Source organism: Apaloderma vittatum, unplaced genomic scaffold, assembly GCF_000703405.1.
Source record: "Apaloderma vittatum isolate BGI_N311 unplaced genomic scaffold, ASM70340v1 scaffold9516, whole genome shotgun sequence".
Taxonomy (NCBI): Eukaryota; Metazoa; Chordata; class Aves; order Trogoniformes; family Trogonidae; genus Apaloderma; species Apaloderma vittatum.
The window spans coordinates 11561-23543 of record NW_009719976.1 but is presented as its reverse complement, the minus strand read 5'-3'; the positions used below and the strand labels follow the sequence as shown (position 1 = coordinate 23543).

The window sequence follows — 11983 nt, the reverse complement described above, 5'->3', positions numbered from 1 at the left end:
GACGACACCGCTCTGGGGTTGGTGCTCCCTAGTTTGATAGTTTCTAGCTGCAAGTGGAGTCCTGGCTGGTCACCGTCTGAGTGGCGCATGATTCTGGGTTTAAGGTTGAGGGGAAAATAGGTCATATAAGCAGAACATGGATGTATTTAACTTGGGTTTTCCGGAGTGTTACAGGCTTCCATACAAGTCGCTCTAGGCTTGACTTTCACCCTTGGCTGTAGTGGTAACTTGGTGACTAGCCTGCTTCCCTCACGGTTTAAGTAAATCAAGTCACAATCTGTAAGCTGATCCTGGGATTGGGAGCCGGTGGGTTTGTACACCTTTAACAATACTTGGCAGCAAGAGAGTTACTTCTGCTGTTGGAGAAAGGTGCCTTTCCTCTCCCCTGACAGACCTACTCGTTCTTGGTTCTCTTAGATCTGTGGTTTGTGTATACTGGGTTGCCAGACGTGTCTCTTAAGCAGTTGTTGATTACGTGGATCATCGAGGAATCACAGGTGTCCAAGCATCAGTCAAGCAAACGGTCAATTAATGTATGTGTGTGGCCAGAGCTGGGTACTCCCTGAAGCTGTGACATGTTTTGTGACTGAGAATTCGTTGTTCCGAAGAACTGCCTTTATAGCATACACTATTTTAACTGAAACAGTCCTAGCAATATATTAATGTTAATGGCTTAATGTTGATGAAATAATTTTTTTTCCAACACATTCATTGATGGCTGAGGAACGTAGCTCTCCAAGTTGAAAGAGACTCCCATAACCAACTGGGGGCCAGCAGTGATCGTGGATTACCGTGAGGCTTGAGTCCTGTGTGCTTCGTCTGTGTCACAGGACTTCCCAAGCCAATAATGGAAAAATGTTAATGGAGTACATGAAGTATTTAAGAATTGTTTCTGCACGGGAGCTTAAAACCTTTTTTTCCCTCTCCTTTTCAGAAAGAAGACACAGCTCCTCCAGCAAGCCGCCTTTGACTCCTCCCTCTTCTTCAGTATTTTCCCTCATTTCATCTTTTCCTTCAAAAAACAAAGGTAGCAGTGGAAGTGGGAGCAATCGTTCATCCAGTGGAGGTACTAGTGCATCATCATCAAATTCCAAGTTGTTGAAATCATCCAAAGACAAGCTGCAGATCAGCGGAAACAACAGGTTAACGCATTCGGTACAGCATAGCAAAGTTCCGCATGATAAAATGTGAGTATGCGTTTTGGCAGAGAGCTACATGTTATTGCTTGTAGAGACACTGCTCTGTCAGTCGGATTTCCATTTGTTTTGCAGGGTTTCTGGTTTAAGAGAGAATTACTTTAAACTCCTCCAGATCTTTTCCAGCAGCCTAGTCTAAGATTATAGATAATACTCGTGACTATGTTGAACAAGAATTCTAGCAAACCTGCATCTTAAATCACTATAAAATAAAGGTTGTTTTACTAGGGGCTCTTAATTCTTTGATATAATCTGAACAGTTTGATTTTAAGGGAGTTTTAGCTCCCTTACAATCCAAGTGTTCAGATTATATCAAAGATATTTAGATACAATCAAAGTGTTCAGATTATATCCCTTTAGTAAGTTACTCTTACAGAATCAGGTGATTTTTGACCTGCATGCACGAGATTGCAGAACTGACAATATAATTTACTGTCACATAATGGGGCATTTCTTACTGAATATGGTGGATCCCTTCCAGTTGTTTTCGTGATACACTGTATTTGTGAATCTAGATAACAGTTTCTGAAGTCCCTGATGACTCTCTGAAATACTTAGCAGGAAAAAAAAGAGGACAGAAGAGATATGGACATCATAAAAAAATTGTGAAAACAAAAAAGATGAGGACAAGAAAACTGGGAGTAAAGGAAGCAGGTTGCATTTGCATTGTGAATAGATCAGAGTGTTGTTGAGTAATAACATACTTGAAGTACTTTTTATAATCTATGACTGTAATTTCCAATTTCCCACTTCTTTTGTTTTTCATGAATAATAGTATGACTCCATCTGTCAAAGTGGAAAAGATTCATCCAAAGATAGATGGTGCCCAACTGAAAGCTGCTGTTGGTCCAACTTGTTCTACTACTGTGAGTTCCTCAATAAAGACTGGCCTTAATTGTCCCTCAATACCAAAGCCACCCTTGCCTTCCCCTGGACAGATACTGAATGGTAAAGGTCTTCTCTCTGTGCCTCCATTTTTGGAAAAGAAACCTGAAGAAAATACAAATAATAGGAAATTTTTACATAAAAGATTGTCAGGTAACTCTTTTTAATTATTGTTTGCTATATTTCTTGTAGTAGTGTACATATAGAAATATGTTTCAGAGGTAAATTAAGCACTTAGAACACTATAACTTGTGACTAGATATGCTTTATACGTTAGAATTTGGATCTGTAACATGACATACTCTTAAAGGCTGCAAACCGTTTGAAATGTGGCTGTTGCTTTCAGCAGCCATACAGGCTGCACAGCCCTGCCAGTTTCTTGCAGCCTAAAACCTGCACTCTTCTATTACCTTTCAAGATTTTTCTTTAATTTCTTTTGTTATGGAAGGTGCAAATGTATATAGAAAGTGGAACAACTAGCACTTCATAAACTCAAAGATGTAAACTTAGTCTGCTCTTCACACTTTTTGAACACACTAACTTTGAGTGTTAGTAGAATGGTAAAAAAGTTCTTAAACCACCAAACCCAACAACAAAAACCGTGCTATTTGTTTCTCCACTCTGCTTGTGGACTTGAGATTTGTATTTCAGCACACCATGAACTTGCTGAGAGGGTAGAAAATTATTTGTACAATTTTATTGGGCATTTTTCCTTATATGTTTACCTGTGTTGCATTCGAAAACAGTTTTCCAATATGGTTGATTTTTATAATGCAATAACAAAAGATGTTTTGAAATTCTAACATTTAACTTTGCAATACCTTGCACCTTTGACAGAGAGAGAATTTGATCCTGATATATACTGTGGTGTCATTGATGTGGAAACCAGGAAACCTTGTACTAGGTCTTTAACATGCAAGGTAGGATGTCTTAATCAGAATAAGATTATTCAAAAGTTTAAATTTTCTGAGGAGTGTGACAAAACAGAAAACAACACATTTTTGCTTCTAGTCAGTAATTACCACTGTAAATGGTACCTCTCAAAACATGTTGCCCAGAACCAGGAAGGAATTGTTTTTGAGGTTCAGTTAATTATTATTCACAACTGTATTTCTTAAAGTAACTTGAAGATTTGTATTTTTGTATAAAACCTTTAAACATGGATGCTGACATGGCACACGAGTTATGTTACTCCACGTATAGGTAGTAGGGCCCCAGCACGTTGTTCTTTTTGGGGATAACTTTTGGTTGATAGGTCACAAATTTTCAAATTTCTCACAAGCATAAAAAAAGCTCTGTTAGTTTCTGCAGGATTTAAACAAATCAAGTTTCTCCCCTCTCACACCCCTCCCTTTGCCCCCAGCAGAGTCTGCAGCAGCAGATACCTAGGAGGTATTTGTGTAAATGCTAATGCTGCTGGGTGTGTGACCACAGCCAGCTCTGGCTTGAGTCTTCTGAAAAAGACAGAGAATGCCAAGAGGTCAAACTCTGAATTAAACAGTCCCTAAAACTTTCAATCTGATGAAATGTGTCCTCTGGCTCTGCAATCTTGGGGGACAGAGGAGCACCACATAGTCCCGAGGAACCGAAAATCCAGATCCCCTGCAGTTGTGTAATACTGAGCTACTTCCCTGCAAAGCAGCTGAACTGTCAGTAGGGGAAGCATCTGGTAAATAAACCACCTACAGAACAAAGGTAAATGAGGCTGGTACTAATGACCCAGAGGGACTGAACTTGAACACTTGCCCTTTTGGAATCACAGAGGAGAGGCAATTGTTTTGCTAATAGAGGAGGGAAGAGCTTCAAGATCTTACAGAACTAGGCAAAAGGTGTAAAAGAATGTAAGTAAAAATGTTTCTCAGCAATTCCTTGTATTATACCTACTCATAAAATACTTTCCGGAATTGCTACGTATGTGCCTGAATCTTGTGATAATAATTATATCTACTAAAATGAACTCAGACAAACCTTTTATGCCATATGAAGGAAAGGTGTTGTATGTGACTTCAACAGTTCAGAAAAATTAACTTCCATCTATTTCACTTTCCCTAGAATTTGTGCCATATGCACATATGTACATCCTACTACGTGTAGCAGTCCAGACACTCGAAGGACTTTGAGTTCTGTCTGACTGTGGATTCTGCCGTGTTTTTATCTATTTGATTACATTAGTTTTCAAGGAGTATGTTACTATACAGACGGAAGCAGAGTGTTTTTATGAATATTTTTCACATCTCCAGTTAAAAGTCTGATGTTAAACATTATTGTGTTCAATATTTTCATAAGTGAAAGTAAATATTTAGTGGTTTTGGTTGTCTGCTCGTCGGCAGTTAAAATATCAGTGTGAAAAAGATTTTCAGTTCTAATCTTAACCTTAAAAGAACTTTGGCAGTTTCTTTTTAGAAAAGTGTGAGAGAAGCTTTTTACTCACTTGCTGGGCTGTGTGGATATACTTATCTACCAAGCAGTTTTAAAGCTTGTTTTCTAACTCATTTTTCCATTTGTTCACTAAACCACGAGCGTGATGATTTTCTCTGTTTCAGAGCTCTAGACATGTGTTCCGAGTGTTTGATTTCCACAAATCTAATACCCTGGGATTAATGATTTATTTGTGCTTTTGCAGACACATTCCTTAACCCAGCGGAGGGCTGTACAGGGTCGAAGAAAACGATTTGATGTGTTATTAGCCGAGCACAAAAGCAAAACCAGGGAAAAGGAGCTTCTTCGACATTCGGATCATCATCAGCAGATGCCCCCTCTCAGGGAACCACATCCCTCACCTACTAAAACTTCCCAGGAGCTGCACCAAAATTCTCATGGAGTTACTCTTACAGATTCAAAGCCTTTATTACCTAATAAGCCCAAACCTCACCCCCCCAGTCTTCCAAGGTAAGGAAAATCTGCAGATGCAATGGTACGAAATTAAATACCAGTAGCTTCATCCGGTGGATTTTGAAAGAGCGATACGGATCTGTTGGACGGGGCAGTGTTTTTGCTCCAGGCTTGGTGACTGCCTGCAATTAGCAGTAACACGCTGAGCTGTAACTCCTAGCGAGGAGGGTTTGGTGTTTGAAATAGTAAAAGCTGACTTGCATCATTTTTAACAACTGGGCAATGCAGCTTTTCCAGGGCTACCGTGCCTCCCGTCCTTCCTCTCAGTAGATGTGTTACGCAACGACGGAAAATGTCGGAAAGCTGTTTGTGTGGTTTTCCTTCTGTCAGTAATAGCAAGCACTTGGGCTCGGGATTTTTAACCAGACTGAGTTCCCTAACACCTTTACTGCTTGCCTTGCCCAGGCCTCCAGGCTGTCCAGGCCAGCACAGTGGAAATGCCCCCAGCGAGTCTCCTGCTGTCCACGAGTCCCCGCACCCTCCCTTGCCTGCAGCTGAGCCAGCATCTCGGTTATCCAGTGACGAGGGAGAATGTGATGAAAAGGAAGAGCCTGTTGAAAAACTGGATTGTCATTATTCAGGTCATCATCCTCAACCAGCCGCTGTACGTTTTAAAAAGTAGAAGTTAAGCTTGGTCTCTGGGTAGCTCTGAACTTGTAAACAAATGACTTGGGGGGGATTTATTTATATCTTCTAGATTCTAAGGAAATTATTTTGTTGCCTAACGGGCAGTGAAGGTTTAACTGTAGTTGCTAAAGAAATGCATTTAGAGCTCACTTCCCCAATCCAAAAGAAGTCAAAAGGCCAAAATACTGAAGATGAAATTAGTAACTGCTCTGAAGGGCTGTGGGTTTGGAATAAGGACATTTAAACAATGCCTTTTTGGTGAGATATTGTTATTGGACTTGCCGTGCCCCTGCACGTTTTTTACTCAAGGTGCCAATCATCACAGTAAAGATAGCAGTAATGTGTTGGTTTAATGTTTAAGTTTTGACAAATCTAGTTAGTCTAACCAAAAGCACAACCTTTACTGCCTAGCCTGTATATCAAATTATCTCCTTTAAAAAAATATACAGGCTATAAGCAGATAGGTGATGGTTCCTCAGAAGTAGATGTTCTTATATACACACAAACATGCACTACTGTCCTTCCCTATTTAATCTGAGGAATTCAAATTTGACTGCTGCTTTCAGCAGTCAAAATACTCCGTAAGTATCGGAGTATTAAGTGGGAAGAAAATGATCCCAATATACCGCAGCTAAAAATATAAAATAGTTATACTATAGAAATGAAAATTCTGATGTATGGTTTTTTTGTCCTTGATTTCAACATCTAAGAGCATATGCATTTAGCAATATTTATTTATGATCAAACACTGTTATTCGGAGAGTTGTTACTGCAGGTAGAAAGCACTGGTAAAAATCTGTCTTTTCAGTTTTGCACATTTGGTAGTCGGCAAATTGGAAAAGGTCATTACGTGTTTGACAAGCGGTGGAACCACATTCGATCTGCACTTCAGGCCATGTTGGAGAAGCATCATAATTCACAGATGTGGAAGTGAGTAGAAGTGTTATTCTTCCTGGTATTTGTAGTAATACACGAAGCCTGTGATTCTAGTTAAAGAACAGTAATCTTGTATTCAGATTAATCGGATCAAAGGTTGATAGTCTGTGCTTAACTGTTGCAAAAAAATAATGTAAACTGTTAATTGAGTAAAATATTTTAGTGATCAACCTCAAGATACAATCACTTTAGCATTATTAGATGAGATGTTATTCCAAACAATGGTAGCTACGTAGTTTTTTTATTTGTTTGTTTTGTGTTCACCTGCAGGAAAATTCCTCCGGCATCTGGCAACACAGCGTCAGTTCGTGCACCGCATCGGACAAACTCGACGCCTGCCTCGCAGGTCGGTGTCAGTGCAGCAGGTGTCCTCTTACCCACCACGGTTATGTCATCGCCAGCGTTGGTATCTCCTTCCTGTGTGTCTCTGAATAACAAATCGGTACCATCCCATGGAACGACACTAAATGCCAATCCTGCTGCTTTGGGTGCAGTGGATCCTGTCTGCAGTATGCAACCGAGACAAGTGTCTTCATCCCCTTCAACACCTACAGTGCTTTCCTCTGTACCTTCACCTATGCCCAGCAAACCTCAGAAAATGAAATCCAGCAAATCTTTTAAACCCAAGGAATCTTCTGCTGGCAGTGGCACCTGTAACAGCACCGGCAGCGTCAGTAGCAGCGGCGGCTCAGGAAAGAAGCGTAAAAACAGTTCCGCACTGCTAGCACCTTCTCATTCCACAGAGTCCTTTAGGAAAAACTGTGTGGTTAACTCTGGAAACTCTGGGACCTCCTATCATCCAGCGGTGACAGCTTCGTCCCACAGCGTTGGCCTCAACTGTATGACTAGCAAAGCTAACTCTGTTAGCCTCAAACATGACCAATCAGGGAGGGGTCCTCCGACTGGAAGCCCTGCAGAATCCATAAAGAGAATGAGTGTGATGATGAACAGCAGCGACTCCACGCTCTCCTTAGGGCCGTTTGTTCATCAGTCCAGCGAGCTGACTGTCAATTCACACAGCAGTTTTTCACATTCGCATACTTCCCTTGACAAATTAATAGGAAAGAAAAGAAAGTGCCCACCTGGTTCAAGCAGCATAAACAGCAGCAGCAGCAGCAGCAAATCAAACAAAGTTGCCAAATTGACATCGGTGAACAATGTTCATGCAAAACACACTGGTGCAATCCCAGGGACGCAAGGACTGGTGAACAATTCTCTGTTTCATCAGGTAGGAAATTTTGTCTCTTCTATTACTTATACTGCTTATATTACAGGTGTTCTCTTAATTAGTAGCTAGCCAGTTCCAGGTCCTGTTCAAGTAAAAGATAGTTCTCCGGTTCGTCCACTACTAATTTTGAATCTTTATAGTACATTTACACAAAATTTTTATAAACGCTGGAGTTTTTGTTTTTAAAGTAACCCCCAATAGAATGTTCCAAGTTTCTTTAGATGTTGCCTGTGAAGAGCTCTCAGATGAAACTCGATCCTGGCATTTTAAAGAAATAATTTCAAAAGTAAATCTTGGCAGCCAGCTGTGGAACTGAGCTGCTTGTCTCAGCCTGGCTTCTTGATTCTGTGTCAGTAATAAACATTCTACAAAGGGGAATGTAATGATGCTGGTAACAGAGCAGTGATACTGAGATAAAATAAGCCTGTTAGCCCGAGGCGTCATTGACTGACTTCTTAGTAATAATGAGATTAAATGTTATAAATGAGATAGAAACCTTTCTGGTCGGTAAAGTAAACAGGTTTACTATCTAGGAAGCAGATCTCATGAGTAGGTAAGATCCCATTTTAAATATTAGTTTGGAGGGTTGTTTTTTAAACAAATCGCATTTGGACAAGTAGTCTGTTGGGAGAAAAAGTTCTTGATGAGTTAGGATGAGAGAGATTTTAGGAACTGGTGGCTATGACTTCTTAATAATATTATTCAAATTGACTTGAAGGATCCCTTGGAGGGGTAAAAATAATTTGATAGAGCTTGAGGAGAGGGTAGAAGATGGAATTTTAGAGGGTAGCTTTAGAAGTAGATTTTTTTCTGAGACTGAAAACCCAAGAAAGATTTTGTTTCCTCTCATGCTAATAACCTGAAATCTGTGTGCCTGGAGAGCTAGGAGGTCAGTAAGAGCTTCTTCAGAATAGTTTCTTAATTTTCAGTTTCAGCCATAAAGGAAGGGTTTCACCGTTTTGTGGTGTTTACTGTAACAACACAAAAGCACTTAGATGACTAAATTTATATTTGGACTTACCTAATAGTTACTGTTTCAACTGTGTGATATAAATGAAGGAGAACTATTAATTTGAATGAATTAAGGAAGGGAATGCCATCTGAAACCATTCCAGCTTTAAAGAGCTTTAGCCTGATGGTTGTCAAATCCCAGAGAAGCCAACTGCAGGTCAGTGGTGTCGCACTGTGCCTGCTGGTTCTCCCCAAAATACGTTCTCGTTACCCGGAAAATGTCTTTTTAGGGCGTCTGTTCTAGCAGCCTGGCTCACTCCTTCTCTTCCTTCTGCTTGCTCGAAAGCCAAAGGCCCGTCCCTGATAGCTGAACGCACCGCGGCGAGAAACCAACTGGACAATTTTCACTACAAGCAAAACCTCCCTCTGGATTTCTGGACTCCAAGATGCCTTGAGTTTTCCCAACTTCCCATGGTCCTCAGGTGTGGAAATCTACTGGACTGTCACTTAAACAAGGAATTTCCCTGAAGCCATGTCTGTAGCAGCGACTCTCTTAGAATTGGACACTGGATGAAGTTCAGCCACGCAATTGCTCTTATCAGTGTTACCGGTGGTCTGGACTGTTTGCTACAAATCTGTGAGATTTTCCTTACAGGAGTTACGTCATCTTGCCACTATTTGACATAGATTGGCTGGGCAAAGGAATGTTTTCTGGGGGGAAATAAACGTTACTGTTGACTTATTTTTATACTGATGGTGTCTTTTGTAGGTGATAGCTGACCAGGTGGACACCCTCAATGGAGAGAGGACCCCGTGACAAGGGGGAAAAAGTGTGTGAGGCACAGTGGAAAGACACCCTCAAGAAGGGAAATATGGCTTTAGTGTTTTTATAGCAATGTTCCTTTAATGGAATATAAAAATAGCACAATTCAAAAAAAAAAATAGTCTGTGTTTTGCCCAGCCTTTTGCAAGTAATTTGGGATAAGAAGCTTTCAGGAGTTTAACAAAAAAGACAAGACAAACCATGAAAAAACAGAAAAACTTGTTTGAGGCCATCGCTTAGAAAACAAGTATAAAAATGTCATAATTACATGATACAAAGCCTACTTTTTATTATTTTGAAAAAGATTTGATTGCAGGAGAAAAATGAAAGTTAATTTTGTTTTTTAAAAAATCCAAAAACATCAAGCAGACAAAGGCAAATAACCTCTAAAACTCTATGCCCAAAGAACATATTTATTGACCTATGCTGTATACCGTAGGCCTTTGTTATTTTTTTAAAAATAACAACTATATTGGTTGAATAAAGCTGGACTTGCCTTCCAGCCCTTTTAAAACTAAGTATTTAAAGTATTTAAATATTTCCTGTAAAACATAAGTATCAATTTCTTTACGCCTTGTTTGTTTATCTAAATCGTTAACGTGTTACGCTTTCAACCACTCAGTAAGATTATTTTTATTTATTTTTCTTTTTCAAAATTCGGGAATAAACGCCAGTTGGACAGCAGAGTTCACCGTAAAGCGCAGATGTGTGCACCACAGTCATCCCACGCCTGCTTTATGACTGAAGGGCGCTGTACACAGTTTTATATAATCCAGTCCACTTCTGTGAAATATTTCGTCTTGCTTCAGAACACCTCAAAAGTGAATTCTGCTAAAGGGCTTATCGTATTATGATTTGATTAGTCTGGATGTTTTTGTTAAGTTTTTAAACGTCAGGTAAAGTTTCAAAACCGACTAAACTTTTATTAAGGGGGCAAAGCAAATTCCTAACCGAGAAGGTTTTTTGGGGTTGGGGTTTTTTTTTTCTGCCTTAAATGGGCACCAGCTATTGCTGAGAAGAGACAATCTGAGCCTGTCCAGTTGTGCACGTCACCCAGCCTTCTCCCCAGTTCTGGTGGAAAAGTAGGACATCAGGGAATCCAAAGCCACTCCGAGTAGCAGTTGCTTAGTTTTTTACCTGACGATGCTTTCAGTTTAACCTGACCTTGCTACGAAATCCTTGTCATACAGCAAAACAACAAGAAGCCTCTATGCAGACACTTTAGCTTTGAATTGATACGAAAGATCACATTGAGAAAGCAACGTACTAGAGACACTTATTATGCAAACTTAAAGGCAAAAAGAGGAAGACAGCTTTTCAGGAACAAAAAGATTCCTATTGAATAAGGTGGCCTGTTGAAAGGATTGTCAGAACTGCAGTGGGTTTAACGTGAAAGGAACCAAAGTGATAATGCCACAAAGAGAAATCAAAGCATATAAAAATCCTGCCTGTTTAGAGCTAAATCCACGCTCTGATGAAGCCCCTGGGGCAGAGCTTCCACTCGGGGATAGCATCACTCGCAAGTGCAGTCTGACATCCTGATAGACACGAAGGCAAAGGAGACCAAAACTGGGTGAGATTGAGCACTGGGGAGTTTGTGATGGAACTCTCTGTTTTTTTTCTTTTAAGGTTCTGTTGATCTGAAAGCATAACGGCCAACCCGTGCTCCTTGGAGAGCACGCAGACCTCTTGAAAAAGTGAATTCCTGGTCGCTGCTCGTACAGAGCCGGTGTCTGCAGCCACCTGCATCGGGTGGCTTTAAGCCATTGGGAGTAAAGATTTAGAACATCATAAATTCTGTCTGCTCTTGAGCTTAAATGTTATCTTGGGTTCTAAGCAGAACATTGTTCCTGAAGCTTTTACTGTCAGTAGATCTTACTGTAAATAATTAAGGAAGCTTAAAATTAATTTTCCTTGCAAAATTGAATTTGCAGTGGCTGGGTTGTTTCTAGACAGATTTTGGTATTAATTTAAGAGATACAGTTTTTATAGTCTTTCCAACTTCTCGTTATGACTCCTGCAGTTTTCTTAACCTAAAAAATTGCTGCAATGATGAACAAAGAATTATTCAAGAAGAAAACATACTTTTGTATCTTTATTTTGGAATTTCTTGTTCTATTATAAATATTGAAGTATCCCTATTTCAGAAGACATATTTTGTTAATTGATTGTACATATTTAAATATGTATTTTTGCACAGGTCTTTTTTTCTTATATCCAGTTTTGGTACAATTGAGATCATCTAGTATTTATTTATTAATTAATTAAAAAAAAAAAAAAGAAAAAAGCGCAAATACCTTTTTTATAATTTGAAGTGGTTCACTGCCAAGCCAATAGTTAATAACATGCCTACTTTGCAACTTAAGGGATGCCTCCGTTTTGTGAAAGCCGTGTCCCTTTTTCATGTCTCGGGAGTGGATACACGCGGATATTGCCCGGGTCCGG

The 11983-nt window shown here is 39.8% G+C and overlaps 1 protein-coding gene across 1 annotated transcript; it reads left to right on the top strand.

Moving 5' to 3' along the window:
• Positions 1-934: 934 nt before the first annotated feature.
• On the top strand, positions 935-9574 carry ATXN7 (ataxin 7; the record flags this gene model as incomplete). Its single annotated transcript, XM_009870855.1, has 8 exons — positions 935-1187; positions 1972-2234; positions 2919-3001; positions 4705-4970; positions 5379-5577; positions 6409-6530; positions 6807-7764; positions 9062-9574. Coding segments are annotated over 8 exons (2162 nt in total), but the record flags the coding sequence as incomplete, so codon positions are not given.
• Between the last annotated feature and the right edge of the window lie 2409 nt (positions 9575-11983).